This window comes from Nymphalis io, chromosome 14 (assembly GCF_905147045.1).
Source record: "Nymphalis io chromosome 14, ilAglIoxx1.1, whole genome shotgun sequence".
Lineage (NCBI taxonomy): Eukaryota > Metazoa > Arthropoda > Insecta > Lepidoptera > Nymphalidae > Nymphalis > Nymphalis io.
In genome coordinates, this window is record NC_065901.1 from 9620793 (window position 1) to 9638395 (window position 17603).

Sequence of the window (17603 nt, forward strand, 5' to 3'; positions counted from 1 at the left end):
ATCAACACATATAATAACTGCAATGATGACATGTCTGTATATGCAAATATTTTAAAAATAATTATCACATCGTCAATGTTTATCGGGGATGGTGACCGGTTTAAAAATTAGGGTAAAACATTTTATATAGGAATATTGATAAAAAAATTACCTAGGTACATTATGGGATGAATTCTGCATTTGTAGAATAGAGCTATACCACCTCAATCCAAGGGTGGCAAGAACTGATTGGTTTAACAACTTGGACGGTAACCGGGACTCAACCATCATTGACGTCATGCAGTATATCCATAAAAGTCTGTCAAGCCTTCCGTACAACATACTTACTGCGCTGACTAAATAAATGAGATAAGGACAAACAATAAATGAATATTGATAAGAGTTATACATATATTTTTTTAAATGTCATATCCTTGAAATATTCTATACCTGTCGAGTCTAGATTATATCAATCGTACTATTAAAGTCTTTATATGGGCTTAATAATCATAACAAGATCTAGCTAATTGTGAACGGGCTACAGTAGTTAATGGTTAGGGGCATGAGCAAGGCTTTATTATCATCGTATGAAATATATTTAACTGGCTTGCGAATGCAGCTATGCCCACGGGCGAGGAAGTTTACGATAGGTAGACTATGTATTAAGTCAAAGTAAAAACTACCTCCATTGCGAATTTCATCCAAACCCATTCTGTAGTATTTGCGTGAAAGAGTAACAAATATCCATACAGCCATCCTCACGAACTATCGCGTTTATAATATTAGTATGTTTTAAGAGAATATTGATGATAAGATAAATATGAAAGAATTCATTTAAAATTAGATTAATTGCAGTATACAGACTCTTCTGCATATTATTATATTTAAAAAAAACTTTGTTTATTTGAGTGTAATAATAACTAAATTCTTATATGTAACAAGTAATAAATAACAAATAGAAAATAATCCTCTGCTTGGCAAAGACCTCCGCAGCCTTACACTGCCTCAAAAGTGATATACTCATGTGATAAATGATGGTAATGTATAAGTAGTAGTAAATTAGTGTTCTCTTATTATTTTTTAATTAATTATCATAAGACATGAAGTTGATAATAAAATAAAAAAAACAATTATTTTCTATCTCCACATTGGGTTTTTGAATGTGGCAGCCCTATTTTGTAACCGGCAAGGTCAAACATGGCGCCTTAAAAGTGCCATCTGGGTCAACTATTTACCTTAATTCACTAAACAGTCAGGTGACTCAACTGGTGTGTAATTAACGTCATAAACCAAATGTATGTAGATCATTGATTACAAATTTTGGAACTTAAAATGGCGATTTAAAATTTTAAAGTCGAAGAAGTCCAATTCTGCATTAAGCCTGTTACAAATTCTTAGTGCTGTGCTAAGGCCTCTCCATTACGCTTCTAATCTAATATGTAAATGGATTTTTATTTGCAAAATAAAAGGTTCTGAACAATGTTTTTCTTCACCGCCGAACACGAGATGAAGTATAAACACAAATTAAGCACATAAAAATACAATGCTTGCTTGAGCTTGAACCTGCAACCTTCGATTAAGATAGATGTATTCTAACCACTGGGCCATATCGGCTCTTACATACACATTAATATAATTGTATGTACAATGTTATATTTCAACAAAGTTTTATTAAATTTTTCCTGTTGGTATTTTGTTTGTCAAATCTTTCAGCTGAATTTTAAACCAAATCCAGCCAAAATATTGTAACATTTCGTACGCTAGACTAATTTTAATTATCTTAGTACATTTTATTTATTTTTAAGTATATCATCAAATAACTAGACACTTGTTGTAATGTGCATTTCATCTATTGTGTGATTTGCCCTTTACATATATTTACTACATTTATAATAAATATAAAAGTTACGTATAGATCGTATATAAATTTTTATTCAAATCAATTTATTGATAAAAAACCGCTAGTCGTAGACTTGTACTTAGTACCCATTTAATTTTATTTATTATTTAATAATTTAAAAAACGATTTATACCCAAAGAAAAATTATCATTACCAATTTTAAATCATTTTGTTTTTCAAATAAATCATTTTGTCATTCAAATAAAATTCTTAATTTGAAGCACAATGAATGAAAATGTATTCAACTGTGTAAGGCTTACACTTGATTCTAAGTATTTTATTGAACGCAAACAACGTTACTGAGAATTTAGTATTATAGTATTATATCACTCAAAACAATTATTAAGAACTCCATATAATTGTCATTATAATTAACCAAATTTATTGGAATAAGTACTTACTAATCTGTCTGTAATAATTGTATTATAATATGAAATGACAGATGACGAGATGGCCTAGTGGTAAGAACGCGTGAATCTTAACCGATGATCGTGGGTTCAAACCCGGGCGAGCACCACTGAATTTTCATGTGCTTAATTTGTTTTTATAATTCATCTCGTGCTTAACGGTGAAGGAAAACATCGTGAGGAAACCTGCATGTGTCTAATTTAATTGAAATTCTGCCACATGTGTATTCTACCAACCCGCATTGGAGCAGCGTGGTGGAATAAGCTCCAAACCTTCCCCTCAAAAGGGAGAGGAGGCCTTAGCCCAGCAGTGGGACATTAACAGGCTGTTACTGTTACTATGATCAACTGGTATAGCTTATAAAAATGTTGTTTTTTTCTGGTTCATAATTACATATGTCAGTGACATATTTTTTTTTATTTTATTTAAATACATTATTATACAAACTACAAACTTTCACTTATTGATGAATTCGATAAAATACTAATGTTACCTATATAGAATATTTTTTTGATAATATTTTATTAGTTGTATTGGCAATCAATAAAATTCAAAATTGATTTAATTAAATTTTTTTCAATCCTACGCTATATATATGAATAAACTATTTTCAACTACAATTAACAGTAACAGCCTGTTAATGTCCCACTGCTGGGCTAAGGCCTCCTCTCTTTTTTGAGGAGAAGGTTTGGATCTTATTCCACCACGCTGCTCCAATGCGGGTTGGTAGAATACACATGTGGCATAATTTCAATGAAATTCGATTTTTTTGTGATGTGTTTATATCACAAAAAAATCGCGAGGAAACCTGCACATGTCAAAGTTCACAGAATTTCTGTATTCCAAACCTTCTCAAAAAAAACAGGAGAGGAGGCCTTAGTCCAGCAGTCGGACATTCACAGGCTGTTACTGTAATTTAGATACTAGATTAGGTATAATCACGATGTATGTGTATTGGATTTTAAATGTTTACAATGTACATTGTCTTTTATATAGCACAATTACTGTCGAGTATATATTAACAAAGCTTTTTCTTTACAGTATCTGTTTGTTAAATAGACAAAAATTATAAAAATGAATAAATATTTACAATATTATTTTGTATTATGATTTGTGCGTGCATTTTACAATAAAAATGCAACTTAATTAAAATCGTTTTTTCATTGTATTTCACGTCAAAATTTGAATATCGAAGCCTCCCTGACGCGCGCTGTATTCTCGGAGCGGGGTGCGCGTGCGGCCTCATCTCCTTACGCGGCGGTAAGGCGACACCGAGGGATCCGCCGCGTCTCGCGCCAGTCGCACCACAGCACGCGTCGACTCGACATGTAAGTACCCAGCTCTACTCTGTCAACTACCCCATATAACAGTGCCGTAGTGTACAAGTGATAAGTGTATTTTTTGTCGAGGTGCATTGCTCTAGCACTTGCTTTCGATCTATCGGGGTAAGTCCAGCCACCTGCTATAAAGTTAGTAACAAGTTACACGTGAAATTTTTGAGATAAACTGTGACGATATTTTTAATGTTTTAAGATATTTGTGTGTTGTGATAATAATCGATTTTTTATCAGTGGGATATATAACAACGATATTCGATTGATCGCATTTTAATTATCGAAATAACATTAAAAATAACTTATTTTGTAATCGCGGCCCTGTTTCTATTTTTAAATATCGCGGTGCTCGGTTTCATATCTAATGGCCAATAGCAACAACTCCTGTCCGAGTTTTCCCGCGTTTTTGGCAATCTGCCATCCCGTGACCAATGGCTAGAGAGCGCGGGAAGCGGAGGCGGTGTACGCTTGCGCCAGACATTTTATGAATTCTATTTCTAGCTTCCTATTACTATTATTAATTATAATTATAATGTTTAATCTGTAAATTAAATATTTAGATCCAAGAAATCAATAATAAGATAAAAGAAAACATAAATGTTAGCAGAGTAAATACGTTTATGTTTTAACTAATTCAACTTTTATTGAGTACCGATTTCATTTATTAATTATTTTATTAAATCAAGGAGTGTAAAAATTATAACAAGTCCTGGCTGTAGAGCTTAAATATATTGACCATAACATTAAAAGGTCCGATTGACTAAAAATAATTTAAATGATAAACAAAATACTTTTATTTTGAAAAAAAATCAGGTAAGGTTAGAGTTTTACGGGACGAATGCAAACCGAAATATAGGACTACCTCGTAAGATCCGGGACGGTCTCTCCCGTCATATTAGAATTTTTAGGTGTCTACCATATCGTTGAGTATATGAATCTGAGCCAAGTATTTGACGTCACGATATAAACATATGGTCAATATAATTATTGCATACAAATTCTAAAGACTTAACTTTAAATAGATTTCATTTTTGAAACGAATTTATATTGAGCACAATTATTATTAGTCCTCGTCTTATTGCTTCTACTGGTGACAGGAGGGCTGTTTCTTTTTCGCCCAAAGAATCTGAATTGCGATTAAAAATGATAATGCTGCTAGCATTCTTGCCACCATTCCTTCCACGCGGTCATGATTTGTACAGCAGCAATTTTACTAAAAATATATATATTTTTTTTAATTTAAATTTGTCTTTAATGTAAATAATTCTGTAATATTTTTTATTATTAATATGTATGTATTATTCTACTATAATAGTTCATTAATGTTTTTATAGGTACTAGAAATTGCCCATTAAAAATTTTAAAAATAGGTCGTGTAGTTCCTGCTGTATCCCCTTTTTAGTCTGTTATAAATAGGACCAACGCTAATACGTTTTGAATAAAGAACTGTCAAAAAATTTAGATTGAATTTTATGTAATAATTTAATTAATTTTAAAACTTATGTATGTGCCCATATTATGTGTGTGTCGAGACACGATTCGTTTCCATTACTTAATATATTTTATCTTTTTAAACAAACCGTCACGTACAATACTGAGAAAAGATTGTGATATAACTTCTTATATTAATTTCAAAGGGATTTAAAACTTACTTTATTTTCTTATCTTAATATAGTTAATTTAAAAAAAATACTCTTAGGTTTGCTCAGTAAACATCACCTTCATTCGCATAATATCTGCAGAGCCCTTATATATTTGGTTTTTAAGTAATGTGCTTTTATCTTACATCCATCTCAATTTCTTATGACATTCTCATTTACTTCTTTCCAATCGTTAAAACAAAAAAGTTGTATCGTATTTAGTTGATCCAATTTTGTCGTGTTTTATTATGGGTTCGTTCTAGTCATTAATTTCATCCCATGAGGCATTTACCTTTTAAAAAAAAGTTGGACCCTTGTTGTTGCCTTATATTTACATTTTTTTTTTGTCTTTTTAAATATTTTTATTCAAATAGACTTTTACAAATACTTATGAATACTCAAGCGCTACACCACCGAAATATAGATTCTTCCGAGAAGAACCGGCAAGAAACTCAGTAGTTACTTCCTTCATACCTTACATTAAAATAATCTGAATTATTTTATATAATATTATGAATGACAAAGAAAAAAGAAGTTTTTTTATACAAGCAATCACGTCAAACATATTTTCTATAGGATAATTTACAACAGAAAATTTGAGCTATGTTAATTACTCGCTCGTTTCTTAATACGTTTCCACGAAACAATTGTATAACAATTAATTATTGCGACAATAATAATTAACGTTACATTTTATATTACATTATTTTAAAATGATAAAATTTTAACTGGATGATAAATCACTAGAACTAAACTGATAATTTTAGGAACCCTAAATTAAACATAATTAATAGCAAAAATAATAATCTTATAGTTGTATATTTTTGTCAATTAACCATTTTATTTTGTAAAATGTTATCTTATTTTACATCATTAACGAAGGATATAAATTACAATGCCAATAAAATTCATATCAAGATAGATACGTCATATCAATTTCTCTCTGATATTAAAAAAAAAGCGTATAACCAAATACAGATTATAGAGTTACAAAAGGTTTATACAAATAGATACGTATTAAAATTCGACCTTCAAAATTTACTCATTTCGTTAAAAGAAGTTTCACTTTAAAAAACACTTCAGTCACCATGATTGTATATGCACAAATAGGTAAAATGATAATAAGTTAGTAAGTAGTTTGCATACAATAAACGATTAAGGTTATCATCATAAATGGTGCCAACATCGCATCTGTATTTACTTTCCTAGTAGTTTCCTTGGAGAATAAACATAATTACAATGATTATTTTATTATACGAAAAGTTAAAATTTCAATGCGTATAAATGGTATTTTCAAATTACTTTATTGTTTATTTAAGATAGATTACTATTGTATATAACGTTTTAGGATACATATTATTTATTTATTTATTTACTAAGGTTTATAAACCATTGCTTACACCAAATAATTGACTTTTGTACTGTTAGGATTATGTTAAATATTTAAAAAGAAGAAAATTGTGTATGATTTCATGTAAATTTGTGATTACTTCATAGAACGTTTTTGAGTAGGTTCTATGCCGGTTACCTCTTTTTTTTTAACGCTAGAAAAACGTTTTAACCGTTTCCCCCACGGGAACAGTGGGAGGGGGGGTATGTGGGGCTCGCTAGTGACCCAGACGCCGAGTGCACCCCGAACATCGGAATACCGACTAAAAAACCAACGGTACCCTTTCCGTCTTGGCGAGGAGCGCCACGGGATCGCTTTCGCATACCACCGTGACATGACACGGATACCTCTGTAATATCAATCTATAATAACTCATAAATAACACGTAAATAGTGAATAGTTAAATAAACAGGATAAATAACATAAAGTGACAACAAGCATGAATAAATTAAAAAAAATAGTTATAATACAACAATTACTGATGGATAAACTCAGCATACGAGACATAAAAACGGGTATTTGTTGATTTCTTGCAGGTTATATAAATATAATTGTTAACAATTAAAGTACCTCAAAAGAGTACTTATTCAGTTTTTTTTTTTCAATTATTCTCGGTACAATCTACATTCCGATTCAATAGTTTTTTCATAAAATTATTCATTCAACTGTCGATTTTAAAGTATTTCTGGAATGTCGTTGAATTAAGTAGATTTTTTTTTTAATTAAAATAACTTACATCCGTTTAATATGTTTATTCGAATTTAACTAGGATATTCGTCTAACAAATCATAATATGGAAAAAGGCCTTGTTAGAATAATTATATAATTGTCATATTAAATTATTGATAGAAGCCATTACATAAAAACAATATTTGTTAATACTTAAAGTCGATACATAATATATTAAAACGTATACATTTTATATTACTTACAAGAATGAAAATACTTTAATTATGTAGATAATTGAATATGCAATCTCTGTAATCAGGAAGTACAATAAACAGAGACGATACGCAAGGAACGCATATATTTGTATTTCTAGTTAATTCCATATGAATTGCTCTACCAATATAATTAGACGGATGTCATATATTTGTAATAACAATTGTATATATTCTTTACCATGAAAACTTATTTAATTAAAATATAGCGAGGTTGCGTGAGGGATTACTTTTTTATTTTTTTTTTAGTTTAGGTTTCAACCAAGGAATTTAAGGTATTATGCCCTTGTGCCTATAATTACATCGATTATTATGAATCGTCTATTGGTCAAAATCACAGCTATAGTGAGGTTATCGGCGAGTACGTAGTCCCCGCATGGGCACAAAGCCCACACACAATTGTATTTTGAAAAGATTAATCAGAAATAAATAAACGACCCTCAATCATTGATCACGTGTTATAACGTGTCTTATTAATTATATAAAATGAAAATGTCTCTTTTATAATCTATATTTATTCTTCGGAGTAAAAATAATAACGTTCCTTAGGTATAGTACAATCCTGTAGTAGAATTTTACTACCATTAGCATTGTCAGTACGTGCTTTGGAAAGTGTTGCAATATCTAAAATATTTTGTAAGTAATGAATGTTATGGCAATTTTATATTGGACGTGTTAGACTCATTTGTTTTTTGTTGAGATGTATTTCTGAAGAGATCATTGATTGAATTTATGTGTATTGGCAATGATTCAATATATTAATTTACTACATCATTATGAAAAACCATTTAAATATAATTATTTTTTTCTAATCATTTCGGTAAAAATATTTCATGTCGTTATTTTGATTATATATTAATTTGAAATTAATGAGACATAACATAACTGACCTAAACTCCAACTATAACAAAATCGGGTGTTATACTAAAGCAGACATTATATAAATTCTATGAAGCAAATTATTGTTTCAAAGTACAAACTCTTTACATTAAACGATGATGCAATTTAATATACAAAATATATTAGTCTCGATATTCATGCTTATGTATGCATTTCTCTCGATGTTCAGTTGTAGTAAATATATCATTAAATGTATAGCCCGTATAGGCTTTTATATTATAGTCTGGACCGGTCAGGCGGTCACCGTTCACGCTGCATTTTTGCGAAATATGATTCACACAAAGGAATGCTTTTCCATTGAATCACTCTCTGCATCTGAGACGCGGCTTGGATAAAGCCGTCGTTTGAATTTGTTTCTTTTTATTGATATACATTATTTTTTTAAATCCTTTATTGTCCTTATTAAACAATATATAAGTAATATTTTGATTTAAAAAAAGTTTTATTTTAGGCATCAGATGTTAAGTTATTTTGTGTTTAATAAAAAAAAAGCCGAGATGGCCCAGTGGTCAGAACGCGTGAATCTTATCCGATGATCGTGGGTTCAAACCCGGGCAAGCACCACTGTATTTTCATGTGCTTAATTTGTGATTATAATTCATCTCGTGCTTAACGGTGAAGGAAAACATCGTGAGGAAACCTGCATGTGTCTAATTTTATTGAAATTCTGCCACATGTGTATTCTACCAACCCGCATTGGAGCAGCGTGGTGGAATAAGCTCCACAACCTTAAAAGGGAGAGGAGGCCTTAGCCCAGCAGTGGGACATTAACAGGATGTTACTGTTACTGTACTGTAACAAAAAAAACTACCTTTTCAATATCAGTTAAATTATATTATTAGTTTTATTTTTAAGTTTATATCTTCTTAACTTAGACATAGTGTTCATAACGTTTAATTTTTATTCTTAATTCACTTTCCAACGAAACGCAAAGACCAATGAAAACGAAACTCGAATTACGAGGCACTGGATAAGATTACCGTTTGCAGTACTTAAGTATATTGAATCATCTGTTTTTTTTTTTAATTCTTGAAAGGGCATTGACACATGAAACAAAGGACTTGACGGTGTTACAATATGATCGAATATTAATGTACACACAAATCAAATAAGGTTCACTGACAGATGGGTTTACACCATTGGAAATGAAACGATTGCCTCCTGGCTATTTCTTTATTACATTGAAAATTGTACACAATTACCTAAATAAAAAATAAAAAATTTACCTTCTCAGGTCAGTGTATTTCGAAGCGGTACTTTCAAATTTGAGTATTTATAAGTTAAGTATAAACGATTCTGTATTAATACAGGAATTTGATTTCAAAATAAAACCTAGTGAAATGGTAGTCACCATTACATTAGTTTTCCATTATTTTTTGTAACCATTGATCGCTTTAGAGATAATTTTTATAAATTAATAGAATTAGTGTTCTAGATTATAAATAAACTAATTATTTAACTTACCTATAGTTACGTATGCTATCTAAAAAATTATAATGTATTAAAAGCAACAAATAGAATTGTAGTAATGTGAGGTATTTTAATACATCACAACGGGCTTTCTAGAATTCGCAAATAAGAAATAGACTGGTTACATGTTACATGCACTTGTAAGTCAGCCGGTTTGAGATTGTTCAGTTAACCACAGCAAACCTAAATGTTATACTACACTACATAATAAAATTACAATTTCTTACACTTTTAATAATCCACCAGTTTTAAGCGCATTAACCACCCGTATGGTGATGGGATAAAATCAAAAGCATTTCCAAATAGGGTTAGGCAAGCGGCCTGCTGTAAAAGTCTGCTAATTTCTTTTCAAGGCAGTTTAGACACGGAGCGTACTACATGTGCGATCTATCTTTATTTTTATACATACAAGTGCTTATTTGGAAGTGAGTTCGCACATGTAGTTTAGAGGGGGTTAGTTAGTATAATCTAATAACATAAGATAATATTTATTGTAAAAATTAAAAACCTCAAGAACAAAAGAAAACTTGAATAACAAATTGGCTCGTTATTCATGTAATTCTAACCGTAAGAAGAATACGGTAATTGTTCACGGCAATTATACGATAAAATTGAACGTTCTCTTGTGCCAATTTAAACTAGGCTTGGTCTACAGAATTAATAATGAGTTACGTTAAACTATAATATCTATTATCTATTATAATATCTATGAGCCGAGATAGCCCAGTGGTAAGAACGCGTGAATCTTAACCGATGATTGTGGGTTCAAGCCACTGAATTTTCATGTGCTTAATTTGTGATTAAATTCATCTCGTGCTTTACGGTGAAGGAAAACATCTTGAGGAAACCTGTGTTTAATTTCACTGAAATTTTGCGAAATCACTCACACTCACTATATATATTATATAGTGAGTGTGAGTGATTTCGCAAATTTGATTTCACACACAAGTGATTTCACACATATATATATATATATATATATATATATATATATATATATATATATATATATATATATATATATATATATATGCCTCAGAACAAACATAATCAAAGTAAATTGAGGGTAAATTCTTGTTAACAATGATTCTTCACAACCCATTAAGCTTACTTTCAAGTCGGAGGTAGGATAAATATTTCAATTATAATATTACCGTATCGAAAAAAGTACATACCTTATAGGTTAAGTAATATTAAGCCCCTGGAGCGTAGGAGCAATGCACCCTCGTCGCCATAAATAGCCACCCGGTTGAGATTACATACCGACTTCGGATACATTTAATTTCAACTGTTCCAGTATTGTTTAGAGAAGAAAAAGAAATTATAGACAAATCGATTAAGTTCTAAATATTGTTTGATATTTATTGATTTATGTATAGGTACATATAAGTATGTAGTACATATACTAAATATGTTGTGAACAAACGTCAATAGTATGAATTAAACAGCTTGTTTGTGGATTGAAAACTAACGGGATACTAATTTAATATTGTTTCTCATAGATTTTGATCAAGGGGAGTAGAAACAAAAAACCGCCACCATGGACGCGATCAAAAAGAAGATGCAAGCGATGAAGCTGGAGAAGGACAACGCACTTGACCGTGCCGCCATGTGCGAACAGCAGGCCAAGGACGCCAACCTTCGAGCTGAGAAGGTACAATGAGTATATTTTGCTGGTACTCAGACGTACTATTTTAACTATTTTTGTTTAAACTTTATTGTTACAAAAGAAACAATCATAGAGTTGGATGTTTCCTTTTGATGAACTTAACATTATTACCAATTGTGACCTTAACTGCAATCTTCACTATTCCTTCAGTTCTTATTTATCATGTCTTTCTCTCTGCTGTATATAAAAATCAACGTTCTTAATAAATATTAAAAAATGTTAATTTTAATGTTTATCTAAGCAATAAATTGATCAATATTAGAGACACAATATGAACTAGTAACTTTTAAAGGTAAAAAATCATGTATGGTCGTACAAAAATGTTAATAAATTGTTACTAACTGTTAAGTGTTATAACTTATATACAACTTCGATGTAGACATCGTAAAAAGTAAATCGAATTGTAGGCAGAGGAAGAGGCCAGACAGCTGCAGAAGAAGATCCAGACCATTGAGAACGATCTTGACCAGACACAAGAAGGCCTCATGCAAGTCAACGCCAAGCTCGAGGAGAAGGAGAAGGCACTACAGAACGTAAGTACTTTTTTTAGTAATTTTTATCTAAAAAGGATAATCTTATAGTCCATCTACGAGCGAATTTAAAATAATTAAATATAAAGTATAGACTTTTTTTTTAAATGGGGTAAATATAATTTGTCTATATACATTTTTATCCGTGTAATCTTCGAGAATCTGTCTATATTGTTCTGTCTCATGAAAATAAAATATATCCAATTTCAATAAGATAGTGCAATACTCATTATACTCTATTAAATTTAGAAAGTACATTTATTCCGTTTCATCAAATTTGAAAAATGGATCGAATGAATTTGAATCATCGCAAAAAACCGTTCACATTGAGATTATCGGTATGAGATATCCGAACCGTTACGTACGAGTATCGACAGAGAGACGACAATTGCATTCACATATATAAACAATGAACGTGTTATGGATTTTTCCTTTTTGGACAAATTCCTTTAGAAACGTTTTTCAAGTTAACAGTAAATGTGTGCTTGACGACTTTAGATAAAAATATAATACAATGCTTGTTTTTATGACAATGCAATGAGGTTTTCATGGTAAGTTCAACTTGCTAACAAACAAGCTGTTTTAGAAAAACACTAGGTATACCTATATAACTTGAAAGACTAAAACAGCAAAGAGTGATTCTTATGTTTCCGTTTCGTAATATTTGTGCAGCGCGCTTGAAAGTGTAACATTAAATTGTGATACATGAATAATAATATACATTTTTATTAATATTGAATTCATCACTATAATCTTATAATAAAAATATTTGTTATTCTCAAAAAAAAAAACAGAATCAAGATATATCAGACCTCAATTGAAGGAGGTTTTTACTAACACTATTAAATCGCCATTTTAAAAGTTAAATCTAAAGGTACCACGGGTTCGAAATGTTTACGGTAGCATGCGAAAGCGATCCGGTGGCGCTCCTCGTTAAGGCGGTAAGGATACCGCTGGTTTTTTTATGGGTGTTCTGATGTTCGGGGCGTACTCTGCGCCTTGGTCACCGGCGAGCCCTACGTACACGTTAAAAAAAAGGGTTCGACAGGTACATTCTTCCCAGACGAACCGGCAAGCTACTCCGTTAGTTTCATGCTTTAATTTCCCTATTAGTACTTAAACAGTTTTGCAATGTTAGTTATTGTGTCATTTAAAAGAATAAATTTGTGCTTAAAGTGGCACATGCTTACCGTTTGTGGGTACTTAATGTTGTCTGTTTTGTAATGCAATGTACATTATTAATTATTTATTAATGAAACACGATTAACGTAATAATTTAACAATTACGTTAAATGTGTATTTAATTATTCGTTCGAAAAGTGTCCATTATTTTGTTATCTTCGGTTGCATTATTAAGTTATCTACAGTTTTAAATATCAATAATAAATATATACTAACCTTTAATATTCAAATTATCGGTAAATGTTTTGAATATTCCAAAAAAAAAGTTTTTTTTTAAAGGTAAGTTACAGTGCATAAAACCTCCTTTACCACTCATGGGTAGTGGCCTCCTCTCGTAAAAAGGAGCGATTTTCTTTTGAATTTATTAATACAATATTTGACATCATGCAGTATTAGGATTTGTCGGCTTAAATATATTTTCTCGCTCAATTAGAATTATCTAAATGTAAAGTTATGTTGCTACTAGATATGTTAACATGAATGTTGACGCGGTAATTTGTTATAAAACCTAGTTAGTAGTTAGCAGTGTAAAATTATATAAAGTATGTTCTATGGCGCAAAGGCAACCACACCTCACTTCAAGGCTGGTGGTTCTGGTTTCGATTTCCATTCGGAATGGAAATTCTTATATATAGGTAACGGATGTTGTATGTAAGATCGAGTCTATGTCTGTAGTTACGTGAAATACGTGAAACGTCCGTTTTCAATAATAATAATCGTTAATTAATAGAAAAAATATAATAATACCATTTGTTTTAGATATAATTGTAAATAAATGATAGGATAGCTTATTCTTACTATAAACGGTTACTATGACGGGCCGGTTGGCGTGGTTGGTAGATACTTGCCTTTTCACGCCGAAGGTTGGGTTCGATTCCCACCCAGGACAGACATTTGTGTGCATGAACATGTCTGTTTGTCCTGAGTCTGGGTGTAATTTTCTATATAATTATGTATTTACAAAAGAAAAGTAGTATATGTAGTATATCAGTTGTCTGGTTCCCATAGCACAAGCTTTGTACAAGCTTAATTTGGGATCAGATGGTCGTGTGTGAAAAATGTCCAAGGATATTATTATTATATTATTAAACAGTGAATTATTGCAAGATAAAAATATTTAAATATAGTTAGTAACATTCTCATTGATGACAATGTAATGGTGAATGAATGATTTATTTTTGTAGCAATCTTACAAACATGATCTCTTTATTTTTCTGATTATAAAAATAAATACATGATTTTGCTTTCAATATGGCTACCAAATTGTTGTAGCTGTAAAAATAAAAATTATAACATGCAATAAAATATTGTTAGGTAAAATTTGTATAATACAATATTATTGAAAGCTAATCGAATAAATTATCAATGGAAACCAGCTACGTAATTCTTTCCCGAAGTTTTAAACGCCACGTTTTGCGCTCGCCGTTCGTTCTGATATTTTTAGCCACCGACACCTAATATGGGCTCGATGCCCGGTGTTTAGGTAAAATTAGACTAACGTTCATCGTTCGCTTTAACTATCATTTATGTATAATAAACTCGTTACTTTAATAGTTTTACGATCATGCCATCAATACATTTATTTATAATTTGAATTTAATTTGCAAAGATTAGAAAAAATCTCTTAGTAATCATCAACAGCCAATCATTGTCCACTGCTGAACATAGGCCTCTCCCAAGGTGCGCCAAAACTCCCTGTCTCTTAGTAATGTACATGTAGTATTATTAATTTTTAAACGTGTACTAAAATTCTATCGGATTGTTGTTATTTGCTAAATAATTTATTTGAAATTATACCGCGCGCGTAGGTAATAAAATTATTAATAGCGATGTAAAACAGTTCAGTTTAGTCAGTCGGTAAAACAGTGTTGTTTAAGTTAAACAAAAGATGGCGTCTGGCATGCGACGGCAGCGCCACGTTTTTGTTATTGAAAGTGACAGCCAGTTAATATGGCGGCGGGCGCTGCGCGGCCGGTCGTAGCGCGCGGAGTGCAGTGATGTCCGCGTCCGCGCCCCACGCCCACGGGCGCACCCCCGTGCGGCGCAGGGGGCATCAACACCACCCGCGGCTGAGGGGCGACCGTTTACCCGCCCCCAGCTCGCCCGCAAACACTACTCCGTCCAAACGTGTGACCTTAGACACTCAAACAGACGATGTTGTGCCTTGTGTCAATAGTGTTAGTGAATCTCAAGAATTGACAAGGACGAATAGTGACGATGCACTTTCGAATCGAAGCATACTCGAGGACTCGAATATCGATGATGATGAAATTGAATTTGATATTAGGATCACCGGTGCAGACTCGAATGGAAGTTCGGATGACGACTTTTCCTTTAGAGAGGAGAGATCAGCGGGTGACGGTGCAGAGGTAACGGCGTTAGCCTCTGATATATCAGATGATGATCCCGAGACTGCGGAACTAGCAAAACTCAGATGTCCTAGTGAATGTACTGAAGTTTTGGCCGCCAGGGAAAATCGGAGAAGGCGAAGATGTGCCGACTATCCGGGACTCGCGTTCGGAAGTTCCATATTCTCTTCAGATACAATGATGAAATTTTCTATCATCAAGAATGAGTTGCAGAATATTAAGAATACTGCATTGAAAAGGGTAATGTCCTATATTTACTAAACTAATATTTGAATGTGTGTGTAGGCGTGGGCCAAATGCGCATAGAACTATTTTTAATCGCGTTTCATCGGAAAAATCTTGAAGCTGCTCTACCAAGCGAGTCTAAATCCGCGCGTGGCGATCAGCTGAGCCATTGACATTTCGTTTGACTTGTTTACGCTGTCGATTGCAATCGCCACCGCTAGATGTCGTACCACACCTTAATAATAATAATCCTTTTTATCCTTTCTATTTTTAATTATAAATATCATTATTTTACAAAAGGATTTAAAAATATTTTCGGAATTATTTAAATTTAAAAAGCGGTAAGCAGCTTCAAAGACCTTGTAGATGTATCTGCAGGTTTTCTCTTATCAAGAAACATCTTAAGTGTACTAAATAACTGGGCTATTGATAAGAATAGAAAATTATCTAACCGAGATCGTAAATCAGTCACCCGGATACATAAATTCAATAGATTTGAATTTGTGCCTTCGTGGTAGTTCCACTTTCTAAATAATTTTTATTACGTGTTGATTGTAGTGATGCAGTGAGCAGAATGGCTTCGAATCGATAGACTGCATCCATTAATTTTATTTTATTTATATATATTCGAAATAATTTTATAGATTTTTGTAGATATCTAAATAACAAATAATCATGAATCTGGTATGGTCGCCATATTGGTTATGATCGCGTTAATAATTTTAGAATGAATATATATTTTAACAAAATGTCTACTATACAGCACTGGTTATTTAATCAAATATGAAAATAAAAATATTGTAATAAAATTAAGGTCGAATAAACTTGTATAATCGTTACGCACTTGATAAACTTTCGTAATTATATATAATACGCGGTTGTAACATGTTTGTGTTAAGGATTAATTAATCAACAAGACTTGGGTAATTTATATTAAATAGGTAGTTACTGTGCAAATTTAAATTAACAAATGAAATATGGAAACTAATAGTACTACTAAACTAATTTAATTTTTCGTTAAAATAAATAAATAATTTGTATAAACGAAAAATAATATTATGAAATGAAAATAATAATATAAAGTTACAAACAAGAATTTTTTTTAATTAGTAATTTTTAAAATTTTTTTTAATAGTAGGCAAGAAACAACAGAATTAATAATTATGTTAAATCAGGTATAAGTATAATATTCCTTACATATCAAAAGAATTAAAACAAAATATAAATAAGTAATTATTTCAATCCTTTAAATAACTAAACTTTCGGAAGTTATATTATATGCCATTAATAATTGTTTTTTTCTTTACTTTTTTTGTTTTATGTTATGAATAAAAGTCCACAGCAAGCACAGAATTACTTATTGTATTCAGTGTATTGTATAAAGGAACAACTTGGCTGATGGATTATCAATAGTGGAGTAAGCCTAAGACAGAGATTTAAAAGGACGAGACATTTGATTGTAATGTCCTTCAATAATTTTGACTATTTAACCGATCAGTAAATAAATCTGGTCAAATACGTTTTTGAGTCTAAGCGTGTCGCGTTGACAACGCTCAAAGATAACATTTCATTTCGAGGGCGAAGCCGTGACTTGTAGCGCTTGTATTAATATAATATAATAACAATTATTTAAATCGAAAAACTATTAGCTATTACAATATTATAT

At 31.4% G+C, this 17603-nt stretch overlaps 1 protein-coding gene across 30 annotated transcripts in view; it reads left to right on the forward strand.

The window, feature by feature from the left end:
- Positions 1-3443: 3443 nt before the first annotated feature.
- LOC126773240 (tropomyosin-2) overlaps positions 3444-17603 on the forward strand; it is a 29608-nt gene continuing 15448 nt past the window's right edge. For 3 of the 30 annotated variants that reach the window (XM_050494015.1, XM_050494014.1, XM_050494007.1), the window contains exon 1: positions 15314-15952. In XM_050494015.1, the coding sequence (XP_050349972.1) occupies positions 15341-15952 (612 nt within the window). In that variant the 5' untranslated portion in view covers positions 15314-15340. Of the gene's footprint in view, positions 3616-11464; positions 11617-12038; positions 12165-15287; positions 15953-17603 lie in introns of those variants that run through there. The other 27 variants (XM_050494026.1, XM_050494038.1, XM_050494023.1 and 24 more) reach the window with 20 other exon arrangements.